Genomic DNA, 26,088 nt, shown 5'->3' on the forward strand with positions numbered 1-26,088 from the left:
ATGCAGTCAATCATTCACTGATATAGTCCAATGAACACTCCTCAATCAATAAATGGCCCAGCTCCCTCCAGGTGAAAACTTTTAGGGCTACTACCTCCAGTGACCTCAGTACCCATTTAAACGACTAACCTTCTCTGAAACCAGCTCCTTGGAAAGTAATGTGGGGTAATCTGGGACGTAGCCCTTACATTTATTTTGAAATCATGAGAAATAAATCCAGGAATATATCTGTATCTGTCTGTTTATGTATAACAGTATGTGAGGCTATGGCTCTATATGCAAATATGTGTGTATACTGTGGCCTATGGTGACCAGAATAGCTTTAATAACAATAAAAAATGTAATGTGAATACTGTGGGTTGGCTTGATGGACCACCATTGATTTGTGTACCACCTTTTAAGAGACGCAGGGGTGAGATGTACCGTTCTTGATGCATTTGATTGTCCCTTTGAATTGCTTGATTGATTTGCAGTATTCTGCATTGTACAACCGAGCACAAAAAAAAGGGAGTTATTGAAGATTTAAAGGAATAGTTTAAAATATTTTGGAAATATGCTTATTTGCTTATTTACTTTTTGCCAAGTTAGATCAGAAGAAATATACCACTGTCATGTCTGTACAGTAAATAGGAAGCCACAGCTGGCAGCCGCTTGGCTTGCCTTAGCACAAAGACTGGTAAAATCCTGTAAAGTTCACTAATTAACATGTTATATGTAAATTAGTAACATGTTAAATGGTAATTAGTGGAGTCTTGTCATCACTATTAGGTTGTCAAGCAATGGGTGGAGATGCCAGGGAGTTACTGCACCTGACTTATAATGTTGTTTTACACTTTTCTGTATGGATTAAACAAACACGATATCACAAGTTAAAGGATAATTTAGGTAATTTGCAACCTGGACCCATGTGATTAATTGGGACAACTTTTTTTGAAATTGGTCCAGTATTGAGCGAGGGCACTACAGTCGGCAGCAGCGAAACAGGGCTGCAACTTAATCCTTGTGTGCAATTGCATCGCGTCAAGTATGTCTACTAAGGTGCTTGTTTTTTTTGCCACTGACAAGCTCTGACAACATTTTAGATAGTATCACTACAGAGATAGACCTTTTTGTAAACAAGGTAAGATCGTTTTTGTTTAACCAGAAACAGTCGCTCGGTGGGTTAGTTTGTGTTACTGTGTGACTTTGGTGTTTTTAACCGTTTAAAGCAACAAAGTCACACAATTACAAATGCCAAATGACAAGCGCAACATAGCGACTGTTTCTGGTTAAACAAAAATGTCTTTAAAAACATGTCTGTCTCTGTAAGGATCCTTTCCATAATGTTTTCAGACACTTATAATAACATTCTGAGCTTGTCAGTGGTAAAAACAAGCACTTTAGTGGACGTACTTTGACGGGACAAAATTTCCCTCAAGGATTCTGCTGCAGAACTGCTCGCTATACACTGGACCAATTTCAAAAAATGTTGGAAAATATCCAAAAACATGGGAAAATAGGATCCATATTGCAAAAGTCCAAAGTTACCGATCATGTTGTCTTTGAACAGAGCCCGTTTCCAGTCTTTGTACTAAGCTAAGCTAACCAGCTGCTGGTAGTAGCTTCACATTTAGCAGACAGACATGGTGGTATTGATCTTCTCATCAAACTCGCTGCAACAATTCAAAAAGACATATATTTCCCTACATTTTGAACTATACCTTCAAACTATACCTTTGAAGCCACATTAGACAGAAACCTTTGTTTTGATTTTCAAAGTATTTGGGGTTTTTTTGAGTCAGCATTTGCTTAGTGTTGGATACATTTCTGCTGATTCTGTAGGGATATTATTGAAAACAGATTGAAGTTCACACAAATTCCCCGGTAATACTGAAAATGACTCTCAATGGATCTCAATTGAAATGACACTTTGGTTAGCAGTAACCACATGCTAATCAGCCCATTGTCGTTGCCATCGTGTCATTGGCATTTGAGATATAGAAAAGTATATACATGGAAGGTTTCCGCAGGTGTGTGAAATTTAAAGCCATAAATGTACTGACACTGTGACATTAATACAATAACTGGCTGAAACCAAACCCCTGCTATGGTTATTTCTACAATAATATTCTGACTTCCCCGCTGAAACCATACCATTTTGATCCAATTCTCTCAGATGGCAATATAAAGCAAGTCTATGGAAAATTGCGCCCTAGAGCAGTACACCACACTAGTGTTATGGCACCCGCATTTAAGATTGGTGTTTGGGTGCGGGTGGGGGAGAGCTTTATGGGCAGTTTCACAGAGAAAGTGAAAGCAAATCTTACTTTGGACAGTTTTTCTGAGTGAGGGCAGTGTCACAGAGCTGTTGCAAGCTGGGCCTGAGTTGTTATGATCCATGATATTGCCAGATTTAACGCTATTTCCAGGATGCTTAGGTCACTGTTTTTCTGGCATTTTGCAGTCCTGGCTCATCTCGACCTCTCGAGTGTGTGTATGTGATTGAGAGAGCAAGCAAGAGAGTCTGACTTTTCATGACTCAGTGAGGTGACTTGGCTGTAAATCTCCACACACATGCACGCATATATATGTAAACGCTACAAACATCCACATACTTTCAAAGGGGTTTTTGTTCTCCAAGGAAAAATCTAGTTGGTTAGCTCCTTTTATCCTTTCCTTCTTGGCTCTCTCCCCTTCTGCCTCTCTCTCTTTCTCTCCCTCCCTCACTCCATATCCCCATCTCTGGCTGCCTGTGGCTCTCTCCTGCCGGGGGTAGCCAGGAACACGGGTGCTGTGATATGGACAGCTGGTCGCTCCATCTCTCAGGGCCCCAGAAGGTGTGAAATCTGGGATACCTTTCATAGCACATTACCCTCATTTTGGCAAAAAGAGAGAGGCCGCACAAAGCCAGGAGAGCAAAACAGAAGGGAGGCAGTTATTTATACTGGGGTGAAATCTCTCACTTCTTAAAAAGACTCTGGATCATGGATCCTGTCATCAATAGTCCTTCATTGATTAGTTTTCTTAATTGATTGAGGGAAAGGAGAGCTTAAATTTGTCATTTTGACACGTCCATTACGGCAGTGGAGCCTCGTCTACTGGAGCTTCAGATGTGTCAATAGATGAGAATGAATTGTAAGTGATACTGAGCTTTTGGGCTGACAAACATCTGAGGACCCAGTGTCTGGTAATATGGACATTTTGATATCGCTGTTGAAGTTACATAGTTGAATAGCAAATAACAGCTTTAAGATTATTTCAGTTGTACACAGAAATAATCTCAACTGCGATGCCATTTTTACCACAGCTTGTTCTTTCTTTGTGACCCTCTGGACATCAAAGTCAAAAACAATCACTCACCTCATGTCAAAGATGATAGAAAGGTGAAGTTATTTATTGGCCCACTAGCCCTTTGAAGGCTGGTTGAGAATAGCATTTGTGAGTTGAGTTCAACAAGTGCCCAGGTCATGTTCTATTTCAAGTGCACTAAATAACAAGTTCATTGCTTGTCATAGTTTTGTTTAAACTGATGTTGTAAGATGCAATAGCTGGTCCATGATAACATGATGATATCTCTTGTCTGCGTTCACACTTCACTTTCCATAACGAAGGAATTTTCTTCTTTTGTTTTGCAATCCCAGATCAAATCCTTATTTCAACACATTTGCCATTGCATGTGTCAGCCGAGAAGGAGAAATATGTGATCTCTTATGCCAAAGCCAGTGGAGAGGGAAAATGCAATCCCATCGTGAGCAAATAGATGAAGATGACTTATTTCCCACCCCCTAGCCCTCAGAGCTCGCTCATTACAAAAAAAAGATATCAGAGACAACGTTGGTGGCAGAGAATGCCAAAAGGGGAAAGAAAAAAGGACCAAAGTTTGCTGATGTGTGAAAGCAGATAAAGTTGGGAGTAGCGTTGCAACTTTCTCTTATCTGATGGCGGACCTCTCTAAATGTATCGAGAGCCTCCTCGGCTCAGTGGCCGCCTGGCTTCGAGAGAAACTGCACAAAGATTCTCCCGTCGATATGGTCAGTCCTCATTCAATTAGCGCACCCCTCATCCTCCTCCTGTATTTGGATTAGTGGCCGGGCCAGAGCGGGTGTCGCACATGTACCAGGCCTTCTGCGTGTTCCATCCGCAGCTTGTCAGTATGCGCGGGACACCGTGGATCAGTGTTTATTGAATCATTTTCCAAATAGGGGAAACGATAATTACAAGAAGTGGCGGCTCTGCACATTATGTAAGTGCTGTGCCATGACTTTGGAGCCAAACGGGCCTTCTTATTAAAGGCGGCTGGGCCGGCGAAGCTCCTAATCTATTTCCAGGATTTCCGAAGCTTCAGCAATCCAGGGATTAGACATTTTCTCACAGATTTAGACCCCTCCCCTCCACCCCTAACTCTTCCTCTCCTCCACCCTTTCTGCTGAACCCCCCCCCCCCCTTACTCTCTCACACTCGTAATGTTGGCGTCTGCAGTTTGTCAACTTGAACCCTTTCTATTTGAACGCATTCTCTCTCTGTCACACACACACACACACACACACAAACTCAGACGTATCCTTTAAACACACACTCTCACATGCCGTCCTCGGTTTATGTGTGGAGTCATGTGGGTAAACGAATATGGACTTTGCGATAGCACTATCAAAGTCACAGAATGCTAACCTGCCTCCTGACACTGGCGCATGTTTATTGACGATGTGCACATACAGTCAGACAGGAAATGTGAGCTTACTGAGATGCACTTGTGTGGCCGATTGGCAGTGTGGAACCACCCACCGCCATTTTCTTTACATCCTACTACCAACACATATGAGCACAAACCCAAAACTGTGCAGACCAGCAGACCAGTGTGGACTCCAGGAAGTCACTGCACCCAGCCAAGAAATAGTCGCGCACATTTCCTCTTGTAACAATTGTTTTTTTACACTTCAGCTTTGGTAACTAACCAGATGTAACTTGACAATTAGTAAGAGGCTGCTGGCTGTACTTTCATATTTACTGTACAGCCAGGAGGGTGGTCTTGATTTTCACATCTAACTCTCAGCAAGACAGCGAATAGGCGTATTTCCCAAAATGTCAAACTATTCCTGCAAAGTAGTCGAACTGACAATTTAACTGTCATTTACATTATTTTTGGTTCTGTTGTCAGACAAATGACCAAGCACAAAACAGAACGTTTTCAATCAAATTTATATTTTAGGAATTCATCAACATTATTTCAACTTAAAAACATCTGTATTATGCGGTCAGCTGTACTGACACTTAAAATGAGTCACCAGAGAGGAATAGATGCAAGAGGACCATCACTTCGTAACAAGGGCCAAAATGGAGAGAAAAAGACGAGTTTCCAGATTTAACTGGCTAATTATACATTTAGTCTTAAGTGGCATGTGAGGTTGTTGTTTATTATTTGAGCAGTCTTCATCCTGTCACATCATCCCTGTTTTATCGTCAACCATTAAAAAGAAAAGAAATGAAAAAAGACACAAATATAAAGTTTGTTTAGGTTGTGTTGAGTAAGAAATTGTAACTACTGTAGGACCCATTTTGCTGACTAATCATTGGTGTTTATTCGCTTAAAGCTTAAAGAAAGATCATTCCACAACAACCCCCACACTGCTGTGGAATATAGTTTATGAGGCAAACAGCTGTACTCTGAGCAGAGAGGTCAAACTACAGTTGTCAGAGAATGTGAAACACGGACAACCGGCCTTGTGTTGGTTACTAAGGTGGTATAGAAGTTTAGCACCGGTTGTAATCAGCTGCACTGAAGCCTATGGTCCGGATGTCACAGTGGGACAAGTGAATATAAGTACAAACAAAGACATAAATATGAGCACATGTGCAAACACACACAGGCACGCAAATCTCTGACAAAGATAGGTTCATGTTCACAGTCAGGCATGCTTGCTGCCACATTTGTCAGAATTGATGTGAAACAATGCAAATCAGCGTGATTGCTGTCACACTTATCCATGAAACGTCACCGTTTACTCGCTTTCTCTCTTTAATGAGATGCTGCCTCACCCACTCCTTTTGTCTCTTCGTTCTTAGGTACTTCCTCTCCCGTTGACTGTCTTACTTGCACACAAACAAAACTCGTCAGCTGGCACTCGAGATTTCAAGTTGAGATGCCGAGCAGATGAGCTTTTCACTTGGGGGCCTTGAATCACCACTGTCAGCAGGGTCGTGGTGTTCAAAGCGGTCTTACGCTTCACAGTCTGGTGGGGGGTTGGGGTGGACAGCGATGGACATTTCCACCACCTACTGCTCTCCAAGCTAATCATGGAACTGCAAACCCATGTGGCTTACCCACTTGAATCACAGACAAAGCCTCGGTGGAGCTTGGAGGACTCCCAAAAAAGGTCCATTTGAGAGATATAGACTGCCACAAATGCTCTGCTTAAGTTGGCATATTCATATTCTAGGCTATAAAGAGGTTTTTCTAAATGGAGAAGGTGCAGCTTATTAAACGGAGAGTCGAAAACAAAAAGAAAATGTTGAATGAAGATGAGAATATATGGAAATAGAATGAATTTGGGAAATTGAGCTGCAGCTGTGAGCGTTTGGGTTGATAAGCTTATCTTGGTTTGAACCACTTTAATTTAACAGTTGAAGCAAACAAAAAGAATATTAGATAAAATATTGCAAAGGTAAGCTGACCACTTAAAAATGAGGGCTTTGGCACAGTCAAACTTCATCTAACAAGCTACTCCAGGGATGCAAACTGAATGTGACCAGATGAGACAGCTATACACACTCTTCCCCTTCCCAAAGTCCAACCCTCTGCACAGCGCACAGGTGGGACGGGGCCTCGAACGAGATATGTCACAATTCGCCTGATGGGATCCACAGAGCGGAATAACCAGGAACGACAAACAGTCCCCCACCTCCGCCTGCCAGTTTTCCTGCCCCCCCCCGTTCTCCCGAGCAGCCCAGACCTGACCAGCCGTGGGACATTGGGGAGTGGGGGTGGTGGTGGTTGGGGGGCAGTTTGGATTAGACCTGATCCCTTCAGCTTTCAGCACGAGCTGGAGGAAGGCTTGAAAAAGAGGCATTCTATCAGCGAATTAAACTAAGATTCATCCAGGGCTTATGTGATTAAAAGGGGAAGAGGACAGCATCAATTAACAAAATCCCTCCCCAACATTTTCGCCAGTATTTGTTTGAGGACGTGCTGTCTGTGATGTAAGCCCCTTTTGATGCCATGCACAAATATTTGGAGTTTATATCAATGGGGCTTCTCATAGAAAATGAGGCTGTGGCTTTTAATGGGTATGGGAATTTAAAAGAACACATTACTTACACCTAGATTATACTGACTAGAAATAGTAACAATATTGGATCACTAAACTTGATAATACTATTTTCCTATCTGAGTAACATTCAAAAAGCCATCTGTAACATTTCAAAAGAGAATCCTGGCTTATATTCTTTAGGAGGCAGGTTAACTTAGAAGACCTTGTCTTTGTCTGTCACCTCAATATGACCCATGCTGAAATGTCACAGCGAGCAGGCTGAGCCATCACAGTGAAAGGATTTTACAACACCTTTGTGTACAGTGTGTCGCCATCTCATTAGCCCTACAATATTGTGATCTGACATCCTCGAGGGCTCTCGCCGCTCCCTGAGACGTTTGTAATCTCGGTTGACACCGCTCCCCCATTCATTGTTTCTGGCACCATTGTTCACCCGCCACATTATCAACTAGATAAAGCGCAGACATGTCGGTTGCAATTGTCTCCCTCTGATTAGCTGAGCCAACAAACGCACAAATAATAACCGAGCATGCATACAAGCATTAATAAAAACACACTCAGCAGTCACATGCAAACAAGTGGCAGCTCATAAGCACGGTCTTATTGCTGTACAAGAGCATCCTTAAAAGTTGCTTCTTCGACTATTAAGCCTAATTAATGGGCCTGGTGTGGAGGGGCGATAACCGCTGAACAGCGATTATCGGCCAGCGTGACATTCAATAAAGAGCCACTCTGCACACAAAAGCCTTGGCTGCTCTCAACAACTAGTGGCAGCGAGGGGTAGAGGAAGTGTAAGGGAGAAGGTGTAGGAAGTGTGATAGGAGGAGCAGTAAAGGAAGGAGTTAAAAATGAGTGAGTGAAGGAGGCAGGCAGTTGTCAAAAAAGATGGGGTTAAAGTGATGCTGGGAAGGGAAGAGAGGAGGAGGGAGTGGGGCAGGGTTGAGAAGGGAAAAGGGTCCTTTATCCGTGATCCCCAGAGTGTGGACTAGAGTGTGAGCAGCCAGATCAGAGGGCTCTGCCAGCCATCAGGGGGTTCACGCTAGTGTGGCTGCAAAGCACAGCCTTCTAAGACACACGGAAGTGGCCCCTGGGTACATGCTGGAAATAAGATGTTACAAACAGGTTTTGGCTATGGCTGTGAAAGCCCTGAGCTTCCGCCAGTGACGACTTTGTCAATCTATCTTGCTTGCTGGCACGCCCCAGCTTCTGTTTCTTCCACTGTGTATTAAAGTACAGACAGTTTCTATTTTAATGGTTCTGTTTTTTTTTTTATCTCTTTCTGTCTCTGGCACACGCTCACCCCTCGTAACTGGGTTACATTTTCAGAGACAAATCCCGACGAGACTGCAGCAATTCCAAATTCATTTGGGTTCGATCAGTCTTTTCCATTTGTTGCAGTAGAGGACGTGTCAATATTCTCTGTTTTCAGTAGCGCCTTGGTGAAGGTGTTTTGCCATGATAGACGTGGATAGACACAGCAACAAGAAATAAAAAAGAAGCACTGTAAGAATTTCATTTTCACCTGTAGATCACGGTTACTAAACTTGACATTTCTCTGCTGACTTCAAGCACATTATTCACTATGAAAATTCTCAGTGTGATCACTGATTGAAACCTCAATAGCTTAGTTTAACGTTTTCCAACTATGTGACTATTCCTCTACTGCTCAGGAAGCGAGGAGTTACACATTTATGACAGCATGGGTTAGCATTGATTATTTGTAGACATAAAGACCAAAAAGGGTGAAAAACATTTGTAAGGGATTGTGTTGGTGGAGATGTGTCAGGTATTGGTGAGAAGGTGAAATATTGTGAATTAATGAATATTAAGGTGTATCAGAAGCAAAAACCCAGCTTTTTATATATTACTATGAGTGCTGTTTCTTTCATGCAGTGCAAATGTCAGTCTGAACAACTTACAAAGGCAATTAATGATGCAGACATGGCTCTGCATTTTGAGGCCACTGGTTGGATTATTATTATATAGTATAGTTATATTTGTTGATTCTTTATTATTATTTTACTACATCCTATCTGAGTTTTAAGCTAGCAAACATTACAAGGAAATGAATTTGCATATGTCACAAATACTTAAAATAACAGCTAACATGTTTATCTTTAGCTCAGTTACCATTTTATTTTACTAACATACGGTCATTCCTACCTTTTGCTTCTTGAAGCAGTCTTACATTGCTGATGTTATCAGTTGAATATTTGCAGGAACAATAACAGTAACCGGCCGTTATGATATATTTAAATAAAAGGCATGTCTGATCTATTTATATAGTGTATATGTGTATAGCTGCACGCTGTTACTGTCGACATGGTCACTCATAGGCACCAAATGAAAGTCTGTTGTTCTGTCATTTGTGGTGAATTCACAAGTCTCAGTAAGTCATCTCCAGCCTGTTTCTTAGGGATGTGGGAGTTGCTGTCAGTTCACTGATGTCAAAGAATTGGCAACACTGTTATAAAGTAATCACTGGCAGATGCTGTGCTCAACACAGTGGCAATAGCTGCTCATTACTAAGGGAGTTACTGAAAGCATGAAAACCAAGAGGCTCATGGATTATCATTAACTGCAACAACATACTGTACACAGAGAATGTATCATTATCTCCGTATATCACTGTATATGCACAGTAGATCTCAACATACTGAATGTGTTACCTGATGTATACAGTGACATTTTTCAGTTTGAGTGCTAGCTTACCGGGTATCTATTGTTTTGGCATCACAGGACTGCCGAGTTTTTGGAAACGAGTACTAGATGCCAGCGTGGACAAAACCTTTGCAACATATTTTTGCAACAAATTTCAAATATGCCCACATTGCTGTGGACATTAAGGTACCTAATGTGTGAAAACTGGGGCCAGGGGGTGACACCACTGTGCGCAGAAGGTGACACAATGAATGAGCTTGATGGTAGAGACGAGTTTGCATATGAGAGGGTCATTAAAAAGAAAGGAGGTTCATTCCTTGTAGAATGTCACACTCCATCAACAACCTGAGGTGCTGCCTGGCCCAGGCATTTATTTTTCGCAGGAGCTTCTCAAGCCACGTTCATCCCGTGAAGGCGTTTGCCAGGGACATATGGACCTTTCATCACCCTCATTCCCTCTGTTTTTACCACAGCTCAGTGTGAGACCACCTTGAAATCTGATTCAGGAAGGGAGAAAGCTGTTGTTCAGAGACATTCAGGAGTGACTGGCTGGATGCTTGTGTGCGTTCAACCATATTGGTTAAACCCACACACACAAACATGCAGTCATGTTTGATCATTGAACTGTGAGGAGTGACATGGAGTATTATGAATGAAAGAAAACGCGTTCTTTCAAGTCAAGACAAGCTAACCAAATAGAGCCATAACAAAAAGACTTGCTCATCTATTATTTAAAAAGAACATCTAGATGACATTTTCTGGTTATGGGTCTGCGCGCTTTGGGTGTGTGTATGTGTGAGAATTTGCTGGTGGGGTCTGGAATTTTTTTTTCGGGGCGATGTTGAACAAGCCCAATGCCTCAAAGCCCTTGGAATCATTGCCCTGTTTGCGAGTACATGCTCATCACAGTCCAAAGCTGCGCTAACTTGCACGTGATGTGCCCTTTGACTCTGGATGGCCAGTTCGTCAGATACCTCCAGCCTTGCCACGCCAGGCAAAGCCAGTTTCCCCAGGCTTCATATTTATTATCCCTGATGTGTGCGAGCTGGCGTGCAGCACGAGCATTCGAGCAAAAACGCAGAGGACGCAAACCATGCTTGACGTGGCCATCTCATGTGGAAGGCGAGAGTAAATAAGATTCCAGCAGGGAGGAAAATGCACAATCATTGCCTGGGAACTGGGGCCTCCTATCATAAGATTCATGCAAACCTAAGCAGGATGCTGCTTAGACTCCTCACTGAAGTTAAAGTCCTCACCCAGTTAACCATTCTTTAGTGGTTAAGGATTGACTTGAGGAATGTGCCAGGTCTCCTGCAGCAGCTAGCTCAGGCTAGACCTACGAGCATTAGCTTACATCACTGCAGGTTGTGCTTGAGAAATCCACCCCTTTCCTACTCCCCATTTCTAAATGTCAATCTCCACAACATCCTACAGAAATGGTGCCCTTCAGCATGACTGAATTCTCTCAGGGAGATATGTGAAAAGACATAAGGAAATTCACTGCTATCAATAGAAAAGTGTCCTGTGTTATTACAACACTGTGTGCACTCAAGTACAGGCTATAACTTAATCTTCGTGAGGAAATGGTGTTTGGGGCCTGGGAAAGAAAGGTAATTTGCAAGTCAGAATAGTCGCCTTAATAGAGGACTTGAAACGAGGTTACTTGATATCGAACAAGTCTAAAAATCTGGTTTCCCAGCTATCTTGTATGAAGACCATGCATTACTTAAAATAGCCAGCAGAAGGGCCAATCATAATACTTTATTTTGAGAATGTAATTTTCTCATGCCTTGCCAGTAATTAACCTCCACACAATAAGGTATTGGAAGCACCACAGACACAATTCCAGCCCCACAGTTTGTTTAAAAGACTAGGCTATATGATAGTGACAGGGGAATGGAGGAAAAAGGAAAAAAGGAGCCAAGATTCGACTTTATCTTCTGCAGGGAGCCTTTTCTTTTGCATTCTCTGCCTGGTTATATTCAAAACTGCTGTTTCTTCACTTCTGCTGAATTGGGTTTTGTTCCTGGCTAATTCCAGCCCGTCTCAGTCCAGGGCTCGTGGGAACTGCCGCGATCGCTTACAATCACTTCAGTCAAACACCTGGAAGATAATTGACTGGGCTTCGGTCAAACTTGTTTTTTTCCCCCCTCGCTCTCTCTCTCTTTCCCTGAGTCTTCACAATGGAGACAAAGAGCATAGGCCCAAAAAAAGAAAGATCAGAATCACTAAATCCATTCCCAGACAAGGCACTGTATAGATGGTCTGAGAGCCAAATTGCCTTGCCCCAGTCTGGTCCAACTGAATGTGAAAACGGTTGAGGAACAGTTGTGGTTTGAGCTTGGCAGTCCCCAAGGAGATGTACTGTTGGAGAGCATAACACTGAAAAACACATAGACAAATGTATTATATTGCTCATACCTCAACAAATGCTTCCAGACCTCAATTCCCAAACCCAGAATCTGTAACATTTGCAAGATTTTGCAGCCAGGCACGGTAACGTCCCAGCTGCAAAACGTTACCCTCTTTATAACTGGCTATGGCTTATAGTACATTAGGTGCTAATCAATTTATGTTGAAACACCACTAATCACTCTGTATGGGCCCTCCTGCATCTTTGGCCTGGTGTAAATACATTTGCCTGCACCCATCATCAAATCCTATAATGTCTCATTTAGTCAATCACTAGAAACTGAAATCAGTCAGTTGTTGAACACTGTCTTTCCCGCAGACACAAAACACAACATTAAGTATGAAACCTAAATGGGATTGCAGTTGAAGCACTGAAAGGCTTTGAAGTGTCTGTTGAAGTGCAATTTCTGAAAGCGTTTGAAAGTTGTGTATGCAGCTAAATGGTCCGTTTCTATGTTTGCACTTAAAGTAGTGTAAGAGCTGAAAGCAGATGCACTGTCAGTTCATGTCTCCATGAAAGCAGTTGAAATGTCACTTAATAATAAGTCACGGGCTGTGAACATCAATAGTATCTCCCAGACTATAACATTGGTGCTAGTTGGCCACTTCAATTATCAAGATAGTACTGCGGCTATCATGTGCAATGCCCCCAGATTTGATGACACACATTGTTATTCAGGAAAGAAAGGGAACTAACTAATCATTTTTTAATTAGTGCATTGCAGCAGGAGCACCCATTAAAATCACACTGCTATTAGTCATTATACAGTATTCAGACTTTACAGTTTCACTGTTAAACATAATCATGTCCTAGTTTCATTATCCATATGAAGTATTTATTATGACACAGTTCTGCAGTGTGATCAGTGAATGCAACTTAGTGAATATGTGTTATTGACTCACCAATCTTATTCAAGGTCATGATCCACTATAAATAAAATCCATAAAAAGTAAACCTTGTAAACAACAGTAGACTGAGTTGACTTCTTATGTTACACTTGGCAGCACAGTAGTCCTCATACATATAGAAAATGATTTATCTCCCATACCATGTGGCCACCGCCTGATGAGAAATCACATTCTTTGCACGAGAGGTGGTTATACCCTTGGCCTGTTTACTCCAGCTGCCTGTGGGGCAGAGGGCAAATTGAGGGTAATTATTATTAGGGTATGGAAATGTTGACAGCTTTACATGGCCTCGCCTGCCTTACTCACAGAATGACCCACAAGAACACACAGTGACACAGTAATTCACACCTGTTTATTTGGAAGGCACTCCAGCATGGATTGAAGTCTGTGGAGTGAATTCATGTTGTTTAGGGGATCTGTCTTCCTGATACATCTGTTACTTCTCATCTTTGGATTGTAATGCTACTTTGTGGACCATGTATCCTTTCATTATGAACTTGGCCTCATTATCCATTTATGTGGCTAATGCTGTTATCCCTTGTGGCTTGGCATGCACATTAAAAAAAATAATTGCCTAAAAGTAATTCTGATATAACCACTGTTACAACAATACTCTGCCAGTATCGATCTCCGTCCTCTTTACTGCTGCTTTAGTAATGGATTCCTAACAAATGCTCATGTGAACTAAAAAACTATACCATTCTCCACTGAAAGCCAACAGACCCCTGTGTTTTGTCACTGATGCCTGGCCGGCCTTCGAAACCATACGTGCGTCTTGTTGAGGGGTTCTGCAGACAACGACATAAATCCAGGAGCATTTATGTGTCTGTGCCAGCTGTAGACCGCAGGAGAAGAAAAACAGTTGTTGCCATGGGATGGGACGATACAAGCTATTCTGCCCATCGCTTTGAGCAATCATCAAAGTCTTAAAGAGTTCTGCACATGTGATCTCTCTACGTTGTAACCTACTCGGGTTGCAGACAGCATGCGTTGATGGCTTGCATCTTAGCACTTCTCCTTGAACCCCCTGCTAAAAGAAGTTCATAGAGCCAGTCATAATGATGTCATGACAGCGACGCCGTTATTGAATGTCCTCCGCCTTGCACTGCACCAATAAGCATGTTACCTGAAGGAATGCAAAACAAATAACCTAAATAAGCTACATTTTTATGCTGTCACTTGTACGTTTTTATTATCACAGTGGCATTTGCCCTCACATATTAGCATTATGTTAGGCTAAAGATATGTTTCTACAGTGATTTTCTTTATATCTCATTTTATGATGTGTGTTGAGGTAACTGATGTCTTAAAATAAGAAATGATACCTCCAGAGATGATTATCTGCAACACTGTAGATAGAACATTAACAGATTTTCTTTCCATTATCAGGCCGGAGCAAGATTAAATCATGCCATCTCCCAGTTCCATATCTATCTTAGTGCTATGGACTACATCCTGGCTGTTCTCATATATGGCTTTGGCTGCTGGAGGAATTTTTCACATTTCTGGCCCATCACGCTCGACTAGGCCTTGATGAAGCCAAAAGTACCTGCTTTAATTGCTGTGTTTTATAGACTGTACACAAGGCTACCCTCGCTAAATACAGCATGCTTAGATTAATGGGAGCGTTCAGCGTTAGTGCATTTTTAATGAGGACTGGAGGCTGCCAGACTACTTTTCTATATGATGAGGCACACTTTCCCCTTCGTTTGTGACACTGGCACGATACGTAGTGGCGCCCCAGTGCCTGCCAGCTGGTATCCAGTGTGACGCCAGGAGAAAGCTGGTGTGCCTTGTAAAGTACATCCCACCCAGCACTGACAAGCAAACAAACAAGGCTCTCTGTTTGGTGCATTTTTTTAGGCAAGCCGCGCAGCTTGAAATGCACTCTCTGAGATGTAAATACCCCGCATTCACCGACACACCCCAGCCACATAAATATACACACATACGGGAGGAGCGCCGTGCACGTGGACGGTTTGGTGATTTTCCACGCTAACACACGAGAGTGCACCTGTTTGGTTGCAAATGCACGCATACGCACCCTCGCACAGAGCTTATCAAAGGAAAACAAGAGTTTACAGCCTGATATGTTACAGGATACAGGATGTGACCCTGATTTACATTTGCATGTGGAGTGCAATGGAGTACAGAGAGTAGAAACGGCAGTCAGCAGAGAAGATAACCCCAAACATTCACTCTAAATTTATGCCAGGATCCTATTCCCTCTCACTGAATTAATGCTTTAATCTCTCCCTCTTTGTTGCATGTGTACTTGGGCTCAGGGTGTGTGTGTGTGTGTGTTTGTGTGTGTGTGTTGGGCGTTGGGAGGTTGCGGGTGGGGGATTATATTTCTCAGCAGCCACTGTTTTAGTAGTCCTTTTTGGAATAAAAGAATTTACCACCGAAGTCCTGAGAAATTGCCCCTTTTGCCATTTCAGTCTTTCCTCTATTCAAAGTCACACCAATAGTCCCCATCAGTTCTGCTGTCTTTGCATTTCTCCTCCACAAAGAAATAGCAAGTATTCTTTAATGGAAGATTACCTTCAAATGCAAAGCTTAAAAGATTATGCGCTTTCATATATGTCTTTGAGGTCTATTATTCGATGTCATTTCTTGAACATTCAGTTCTCTCCCTCACTTTCCCATCTCTCCTTCTCTTTTGGTTGTTCTCTCATTTATCTGTGTATCTTTAATTCACCACTTTATCCATTCAAATAATACTCACCTGCTCATACTGTGCAACTGAAACTTTCTCCTTTTTAGATATTTTTTTGCCAGACACCTGTGTCAAATCCATGACATTACGTACTGCATCTCTGATCCTGCGGCTCACTCTGCATGCAGTACCACCAACGCGTCTGCTGATAGGCCGTATTCATAATTTATTCCATTCTAAAATGAAAAATCAAACGTATGCTGGGGAATATTCATTTTTCCTACCGCCGTCCTGCCACCTGACTCCTCTCTTTATGAATTATTTTGACTATTGGTAATGATGTCCTGTGTTGGTGGGCCATTACAGGAGAGGAACTTAATTCGCCCATTGTTAATTAATTGCTTCATTCTTAGCGGGAGTAATAAAAATGCTATTAAGTAAAATACCTCTATCATTAACCCAACTTTGTTAATATGGGTATCAGTGGGGCTCAATAAACAAAAGCTGTAGTGCCTACCGCCACACAGGGGTAATTAAAAATGCACTGTCATTAATTACTCTGGATGGAAGACTGTCCAATGAGTTGGAGTCTTGTTGACGATTCCCTTCCCGAGCAAGAGCTCCATCAGGCGCTCAGAGAGAACAGTGAGTTTTTATCAGGACTGGACTTCCTGCTATACATACTGTATAAACCAAATATATTTTGAATTACACAAAATTAAGTACTTTCTGCACTTTTGAGCTGATTTTTCTTCTCTTAAATGTGCTGCTGAATCCGTTAAAGCTTTTCGGTTGAATCAGAATGCTGCACAACACACAGCTGGTCTCAAAGTCTAACAGATAAAAGACGGGAATTATGCAAATTGCTATAAAATGTGTTTGGACAAGAAACCATAAAGCAATTGTCAGGTAAAATATCTTGCTATCTCAGTTTTTATAAACCGACTTCTTTGCACCATAAAACCTGGTGATAACGGCAACACCTTTTGGAAAAGTTTTTTTTTGTGGATCGGGTACTTTTCCTTAGAACCGTGTCCGTAGACACGTACACAGTACCTTTAACAAGGACACAAAGTAACAGTAATGGTACAGGCAACTGTAGTTTTATTACCCTACTGATTCAGAGTAACAAAACTTCAGTGAAACAGTAAAAAGCTTTTCAGTAAACATTCCACATGTAGGAGTGCACTGACATTAATTATGCGAATGTTGTAGAACAGAACTTGCCGGTGATGTACAAACCATATGCTTCTGGGAAGCTGCACTAAAGGGACAAGTTAGGTCGACAAATTTTGCCCATTCCAAAGCTGAAAACAAATTACTTTAACTCTAGGCAAACATACCAGGTAGGTCAACTGAGTTGCCGGAAGAACTTCTGTGTTGCATCAGTAAATTGAGAAGTGGGTGAGCAACATTGTCAGTTGAAGATATTAGCTTTGGAGAGATTCTCATTTGTTTGTTCATGAGGCAGCATGACAGCAATCACTCGCACCAGGAACGGGCCTTGAGATTAACATTGCCAGCTTTATGTACCTCCAAACTGGTTGTTTTCTTCCTCCCCATTATCTCCTTCTCCCCTCTTTTCCTACTTTGTCTTTTTCCTCCCCGTCTCCATCTTGTCACATTTCTGAAAAACTAGTGGCACAGGCGTGAAATTGATTTGATGAGAAACAACTGGGATATCTCTATGAGCCATTTGCTTTGCCACCCTCTCTCTCTCTCTCTCTCTCTCTCTCTCTCTCTCTCTCAGCGTGGCTCTAGGCTTTCTGTTGCGATTGGGGGCATACTGCAAATTAGCCAGCAGCTATCTGAGGTTACCGGCCAAGTGCATCGCTGACCCCACTCCCTGCCAAGCTCGCCCCATCCTGGAACCAGCACCACGCTCAGCTTCCGCTCAGACTTTGTTTCAGTGGTGCTGGGCTTTCTTTAGTTTGTGTGGTACATTCAAAATTCATTCAGAAACGTGTATGATCCTTAATTTTCCTGAGTCAATTGAATTTATAGAGAGGAGGTGGTGCATGTTTGGCATACCTAATGTTGCATTTTAAGTAAAAAATTGCATTTACGCTGACATATGTCTTTCTGGATACTCTTTAGGTAACTATGAAATGATAATAAATAGGTATGCGTCTATGCTACGTTTCATAAGAGCTTAGATAGAGCATTATCTTAAAGTCTGTTGGTGAATTTATTTTTATTACTTCCCTAACAACCAAGAAAATAGAAGGTGCAAGGGCAAACTCTCCCCTCGGTTTTGTTCATCCTAACATCTCCCATGTGAGCCATGAAATCGGGCTCTGACTTATTCCGGAGCTTCACATTTACAAGGAGAGATAAGGACAGTTCAGACCTATTGTTGCAGCCGGCATGACCCTAAACATGAAAGGGCATCTTGGCCATCTCCCATTGTGTGCGGCTACAGTATATATTGAGCTCCATAAACCCATCCTTTTGTGTGAATTGAAAAGAGAACGGCCTCTTAATTAAGCAAGCGAGAATGGTAATGACTTCCTACGTGCATAAATGAATACTCAAGAAAGTAACTGTGTCATCCTGGATGTGGATAAATGAATAAGTTGCTGAATGCAAGCAGCAGTAAGTAGGTTAGCATGTAAATAAATGAATAAGTTAGCAAATTAGTGTTTAAGTGTGTTAGCATGTAAATAAATGAATAAGCGAGTGAATTACAATGTGAGGGAGTTTGCAGGGTGAATAAAGATGTAAAGGAAGCGAGAGTGTCAGCAGCGTAGAGGAAGTTATCTCTGGGAAAAAAAAGCCTTTTGAGGACACGTTTGTTCAAGCGCCGCTTGTTGGGGGGCGGCACAATGAGTACATCTGGCTCGTGCATGTCATATTTCCTCATGTACAGATGACATGCCAATTACTCCTTAATTACACGCGTCATCTGGACCAAAATGCCCAATGCCAGCGCTGATTAATCCTGTTTATTGTGGCAGTGATGACAGTCCCGGTGGACACAGAGCACCACAATACACACAACAGTGGGATTATGGGAGGGACTTCGGGAAGGGTGCAGGGACAGAAGAGCCAGGGCAAGGGTTGACTGATTGAATGACAGCCTGACAGTTAATCTTGCTCTTGATTTCTACCACTGATACCACAGATACCGTAAAATGAAGTGATGGAAATCGTTTTATTTCCAGTAGTGGAAACGTCTCGAGGCATAGCAACGCTTGAGTGGAAAAAACAAAAACAGCTTCAGTTGCCAAAAACACTGATGTTGCCTACTCACGAGGAAAAGCCAACATTATTGCTCAGCAAAATCTGCAATATGCTTACCCACACTTTCATGTTGATGGACGGCTGCCAAGTCATTTGAATATCATGTCCAGTTAAAATCACGGGTTTACACACATCATAACCAATTACTTTCTGCCATCTTCACATCCGCATCTCATTATTTCTTTCAATTTAATATTGCTAACAAGGGAGAAGGGAGAGCATTTGCAACACAATTTTATTTCCACACTGTGATAGTCATGAGGGGACACGGAGGTCATGTTGGCAGTGGAAGAATCTGTGTGTGAAAATCTAGACCTTCTTGTAAATGAATACGTAGCACATGTGAGCCAGATACCCATCGTAAGCAGGAAGATCTCAGACCGTGACCGGAATGTGTGCGGGGGGAGGGGAAGATGGAAACCATTAGATTAACACTTAGATAGTGGACGCGGTAGGACCGGCACTGGAAGGCCAGCGGGGACCGGGGTCGGCCCCAGCAAAGGGGACAGCGAGGTGGTTTATCTTCAGATGAGTGATGGAACAGCTTCGGAGGATGGCGAGGCAGTTGCTGTAGCTTCCTATCGTTCTGACCCTTTGTTTAAGTCCACACTTCCTGTCCCCAATCAGTCCTCTTTGTACTTAGTTTCCATCTTCCTTCCCCTTCTTCCATATCTGCCTCTAATTCATGCCCCGTCTTTGTCCAAATCTCCCTATCCCTCACAGCGGCTCACTCCCTCTTGCTTTTGTTACTCCCTGTGACACTCTCTTTCACCATTAGCTCCATCTCCATCCATCTGCTCCTTTTGTCTCTTTGCTCTTTTTCACTAGGATGCCTTGGCAAAAATGGGTATTGACTGCGCCTTCTCTTTCCTCTCATCCCTGCTCCGCTTTCCTTTTTATTTTCTCCCCATCACTGTGTACTCCAGCAGTACATGCTCCTTTTAGGAGGTGATGTGAAGAGTAGTAGAAATGCACCCTGTAAGGGGAAAAAAAGGTGATGATACAATCAGTTTTATTGTGCCGTAAGGATTTTTTTCAGGCTTGTGGTTATACACCCTGTATGCAGGCTGTATGAAAGAATTGCAATTCGCATGCATTTTTTTTTCTCTCACTCTCATTCCCCTTTTCCTTCTCTTTTCATTGCTCAAAATAATTAGACTGCAGTCTGGACTCAGGGGTGTAATGTTTCTGCTCACGTTTCCATGATACAAGAGTAGATGGGGGGGGGGGACTGGTTGTGCTGCTCCAGAAAATTCTACCTGTGTGTCACCAGCCAAACCCCCACCCACCCACCCACCCCTCCACTCTCCCCTGATGCTGTTTTAACGTGGAGTTCTACAAGGCACAATGCACTTCAGCTGACCTAATTCTTACCTGGCGCTCTTCCAGTGCTAAGAGTACATAAGGACTGCGCTGTCAAGGTATTCAGCCCTGCCTCTCTATTATTTTAGAAATCAAGCAACATCTGTTGTGCTCTGGGCCCTCCTCGTGACTCGCGGGAGGTTTTTTGCAGTTTGCAGAAAGATGCACCTAAATTCGCCTGTAGCCAGTGATGAGATCTCGTTAATGCATTTTTCACATTCCAGAGTTCAGTTTGACTCCTGCTGCTGTTTAGTTTTTTGAATTTTGTTTTAATACTTTAACATGCAGTTCACAATCCAAACGTGATCTAGTAAACATATGCGTGTCAAAAAAGAGTTCATTCCTTTAACGCCTGGATATTACCTAGATTACACTACTGCAAACATCTTTTACAGGGCATGGCTTGTGACTCACTAAGTTTGAGGATTATATTAAACTTCAAAAAGTGCCTTACTGGATATTCAGCATGACAACAAGCACTTCACTTCTTTTCATGTGCCCTTTCAGTAGAAAAAGATTTAACCGCATCTCCTCCGCACAAACTCTAGTTTCATTGCATGCGGCATCTGTTGGAATTTTACAGCAGTTTCAAAGTTCGGGGTTTGAAGCATTTTAAGCACAGGGTCTCAAGTCTTGTTTATGTATGTATGTTTGCAGCTCAAACCCTTGTGGTCCATAAATTTTAATAATCCTTGTGAGTGCTATACCCAAGCAAAACACAAAGTGCCTCACGAGCCCCTGCCCAGAGCGCTAGTTTAGCACAGTTCTCCACCAAGTCGCATTACACACCAGGCCTGTGCTCACAGCTCACCCTCTTTCTGCCACCCCGTTCCGCTTGCATCTTGCATAACTCGCTGGTGATTTTAAACAAGCCCAATAACAGCCCTACGACACATGGGTCCGACTCGAGACTCCGACTCGCATCGCCATGTGACCGTGATATTATTCATCTGTGGCGGGGTTGGTGGGGGGGCAAGGCTGCCACTTTTCCCTGGCTCCTCCAAAACAGAGCTGGAGTAGGGGAGGGGAGGGTGGAACCGTACTGTGTTGCGCCCCAGGCTCCTTTCTGTGTTTACCTGCCACTGCATGGGACTGATGCTATTTTCAGTGCCAAGGCTCAGCCATGGCTAACTGGCCCTAGCCTCTTCATGCTATTTGCCTTAATAATGTGGGCTGGACTCTCTGCGGGAAAAGTAGCCACCATCCTGAGAGCTGCTAAATGACACAGTGGAGTTCATTGATGGAAAGGATTACACGCTTGCACGCAGGGCGGCAAGTTGACGGGTTCTCTGAAGGGCACTACAAAGAGCAGTGATGTAAAGTCTTCACAGGGGGGAGAGTACACTAGTTCACTGTTTGTCAAAGGGCGAGCGTTGGCGTAATTTGTGGCGTCACACTATTTGTCTTGTTGTCTACAGTGCATGAGTTAGGAGTCTATGGAGGTCAAGTGAATGTATAGTTAGAAATTAAAAGGAGTAAAAAATAAATTTTTTGTTAAATATTTCAAATATGTGAACCAATTTCACTATGTTATAATTATAGTTTATTAAAGGATACATTTTAAGCAGCTCTGTGCAGTCATTTGACACCACATTGGAACCTTGAATTTGCACTGTGTATCCATTTACATTTCCTGTAGTCACTTTTGTATGGCATTACACATCCTATGTTATTGTAGAGCATTTGACTATTTCGTAATGTGACCGCTTCCTCCACTGTCCCTTAATAAGGAGAAAACAATATGACTTGTCAAGGGGAAAAATCACCGAAGCGCCACAGATCTGAAAGCACATCAAATGACAAGCGGGAGAACAAAGCGTAAGCCATCTTTTAACAGTCCTGAACAATAAATGAATAAATGTAGCACTCCGTTTTACCTCTGCCCTCAATTAATTCGCATGAATCCAGCCACCATGTATTAAGATGGCCAGATGCTAGGATAGATTCTGTTGGGAGCAATGACATGCAACAAAGTGATATGAATCATCCCTGTGCACTGTGCAGCAGCATACTCTCAGAGGGCCAGTGACACAATTTATGGAAAAAGGAAAACAAGACACAGCCACTTGAGTATGGATGGATTGTCAAAAACTGACACTGTTAAAAAAAAAAAAGACTGTCAGGCTGTATTAGAATTCAACATGTAAGCATAATTTCCGCTACAGGATCAACACTCATTCTGCTCCTTCACAGAAATGTTAATATCAGATTCAATGCAAATAGGAGACTCTGTACCATGAATCAGGCCATGTTGCATATTCAAACAAAGATAATTACCTGTGGATTAGCCCCATTTTGGCATTGAGAGCTTCACTTGTCAATTGAGTCTAAAAGGAAAGAAATTGTTAAATCAGGAAGACCCTTTTGCTTTCTCAAAACTACCAGCAGCACAATCTCTGATTCAAGTTGAGTCTGATTGTTTTTTGCCTGCACGTGGACTTGGGCATGTTCTATGCGCATACAGAAAAGTTGTCACTTTGCATTATTTTTGAGATGTGAGCCATTTAGCAATTAACCAACAGTCACTTTTAATTAATTTGGGTTTTAATGGTTCTGTTTGTGAATGTGGCGAATTGCGGAGCATAACCCTGCAGACAAATATACTTCAGAGAGGCCGCAAGAAGTCAGGTCCATCATGACAACATGCTATGCATCAGTGGGTGTGAACAACTTTTCACACTACATCCTATAGATTCAGTCCCCTTGAGACGTGATATATATAAGAGCAGCTAAATACAAGGGCAGTGTGAAACGAGACCCGTGGTTATTCCTGGGAGCAGAATGATCAAACACGCAGTGATGTTAGCCCTGTGGCTGGCAATGCTCTGGCCCAAATATCTCCTCTGATGTGCACTACTCAACATTACCTATTTCTCATTCTGCACCGGCCTGTGTCCCCACACTTACCCATTCATTACAGCTCGCAACTGAAACAAAAGCTGTGGCATTTCAAAGATTACCTGTATTTGAGTAGAGCTGTAGACCGCCCCCCTTCTTTTTTTCTCCTCGTTTTGAAATTATTCCTATATCTACAAATCTCTACCACTGCATACATAAATATCCAGCTTCTAGCATGAATGTGTAGGGGGGAAAAGAATCAAAGGCCATTCAAGAAAGGAAATCATAACATTATGTCTATATTTAGCTTCCATTGTCTCAATTGGCATGAAGAGTACAATCAGATAAGCCTTTTGACTGTGACTCACATGCCGCTTCAGGAGAGGGAGAAATAGCATTTACCAACATATATCTCCTGCCAAGATTATTTTTTCTTGTCTTTTTCTTCTTTTTTGGCAAGTCTGTGTTCATTATGGTGGTATTACTCTAGTTGTGAAGAATATGTCTGACCAGCAGCTACTGTACCTGCAGTTACCTACATCTGTTGGACACATAAGCACCATACAGAGACTAAGAGCTTATTTTCACTACACATTTTCATCATTGATGTTTAAAAAAATAAAATCCCTGTTGTCTCTGTAGTCACAATGCCAGCAACCACCAAGCTCCATGTTGCCCCTATATTACGGTCACGGTGGTACTGGTCCATCTGGGCTCTGTGAGGTCACTGCACACACCACCTGCTCCAATCAGGTTTCGCCTTGGCTTCTGGGTAGCTGCTGTGTGCAGGCGTGGAGAAGCAGATGTATAGATTGAGTGGTACAAATGCACTCAGATAGACACAAGAATAACACAGACACACATGTAGTGTCTTACCGCACACACAGCGGCCATACACTGGCATGCTCACACACACACACACAATCTGTACACTTTACATTCCCAGTCCTAGAACCTTTTTACAGGTTTCTGTGAAATTGTGTGTTTAATGAGACTTACTGTAGGTGGTTCACTAATTTAGGGAGACAATTGCTCCCTTGCATGCTCAGGTGGACTTAATAGGGCTTACAAGACTTAAAATTGGATTGGGGTTAGCATGCTCCATGGAGTGAGTTTCTTATTACAGAAATGTGTCAGACGTTAGGGTTAGGGGTAGTGCCAGGGTTGCTTCTGTCCTAATATAATGACAGAAAAGACAGAAAAGATCATCCTTTTTTACAAGTACTATTTGATGATAACTTATGAATAATGTGTGAACAGAGGAAATAGCCACATTTAGGACTGAAAGAGATTTCCTCCTGCTGTAAGGCTGTCAGTTTACCCGACAGAACCCCACTTTGTTTGAAATGTCCACAGAGCTTTGTTTTTTATTTCGCTGAGGTAGTGTTGCCTATACACGCTCTGTTGACACTGTATACATGTATGATACTGCCACCTGTCCTTTTTTATTGCTTCTGAATGGACAAAGGAATACTGAATTACCGTCTTTGATACCCTACACGCCAAACACGGGCATTTTAGGTTACACTCTTGTCTGGAGTCAATTGGGGAAAGGGGCAAAGCAATGGGGACAAATTATCCTGTAAATGAGTGACAGTTTAATTAAACATAAATGTCTATGCTGGGTTATTAGTGCCGAGAAAAACCTGTAATTGAACTGCTGAAACTTTCAATGTGATTAGACTCCAATTGCAATCCTGCTCTTATAAACTCATTTTTATGACTACATTTAATTTACATTGCTCGAGGTTTTTATAGGTCATGATCATTCCCACTTTTCCGCATTTCTGGAAAGACATCGGTGACTATTTTCTACCTTACATGGTGTGTTTGTGGGTGCAGGGATTTCAATACCTTAAGCATTCTTGCAGAGGAATCCCGAAAGCTGCGGTAACTTTTTCAGGGGACCATCTTTTCTAAAAGGGGTAACTGTCTTTTAAATTATCAAATATATTAAACTATTAATATTTCTTAGTGGGAGCTTGTCAATAAAGACCAGTGATTCTGAATGTCCGTCTGTGTTGCCACTGTCATTTTTTCTAGTTTAAAGACTCAAAACTACAACACCAAATGTATGCTCATTTGCGACCATTTGACCGTTCACACTGCAAAAAAAGAAAAGGAAAAAAAACCGCCTATAAAAATTCCCCCCAATCATAAAAATGTGTTTCTTAAATATGTAATAAGCTGAGATCAGAAGCTTGAGTTCATTTCCAGATTTTTTCGAGAATTTCATTCAGGGAATATTTTATAGTAGTAAATGGAGTCTGTTTGTTGAAATTCCTGAAACAGTGTCTCACCCTGAAGGCAGAATGTCTTGCTTACTTTTGAATATAGCAGTCTAGATAGATAGACCTTGATGGTTTTAAGATGGACATTTTTTGCAGTGCACGAAGAGGATTTTACTATGTGCGCAGCCAGACCCCGCCTGCTCGCTGCGCGTCACTGGCGAGTAGTGTGGACGCGGAGTCACTCCCCTGCCTACTTTTAATAGCTTTGTCATGTGATGGAAAGCAGTTGTAAGACAGGTGCCCTCGGTTCATTCTCGGCGAGGGGCAGCAGTTGCCTGTGTGAGAGCGAGTGTGAAGCGTGTGTGGATTTCTTTTTTACTCGGTTTCTTTCTTTTTTCTTTTTTTTCTTTTTTTTGTAATTTTTCGGACCGTCATTCAGTGGCTGGATGGCGTGGGACAGGTGTAACCAGGACTCGGTGTGGAGAGAATTAGAGGTGAGCGCATCTAAAAATCCGACTTCTGTCATCTT

At 42.3% G+C, this 26,088-nt stretch overlaps 1 protein-coding gene across 8 annotated transcripts in view; it reads left to right on the forward strand.

Annotated features, from left to right (window-relative positions):
• ppargc1a (peroxisome proliferator-activated receptor gamma, coactivator 1 alpha) overlaps nucleotides 1–26,088 on the forward strand; it is a 253,253-nt gene that overhangs the window by 191,063 nt on the left and 36,102 nt on the right. For 4 of the 8 annotated variants that reach the window (XM_038731664.1, XM_038731670.1, XM_038731665.1 and 1 more), the window contains exon 1: nucleotides 25,837–26,053. The exons of the other annotated variants lie outside the window; for them this stretch is intronic. In XM_038731664.1, coding sequence (XP_038587592.1) covers nucleotides 26,006–26,053 — 48 coding nt within the window. In that variant the 5' untranslated portion in view covers nucleotides 25,837–26,005. Of the gene's footprint in view, nucleotides 1–25,836; nucleotides 26,054–26,088 lie in introns of those variants that run through there. 8 annotated transcript variants of the gene reach the window in all.

This window comes from Micropterus salmoides, unplaced genomic scaffold (genome assembly GCF_014851395.1).
Source record: "Micropterus salmoides isolate LMB-PRFRI ecotype aquatic unplaced genomic scaffold, ASM1485139v1 Ms_hic_scaffold_2, whole genome shotgun sequence".
In the NCBI taxonomy this organism is placed as follows: Eukaryota; Metazoa; Chordata; class Actinopteri; order Centrarchiformes; family Centrarchidae; genus Micropterus; species Micropterus salmoides.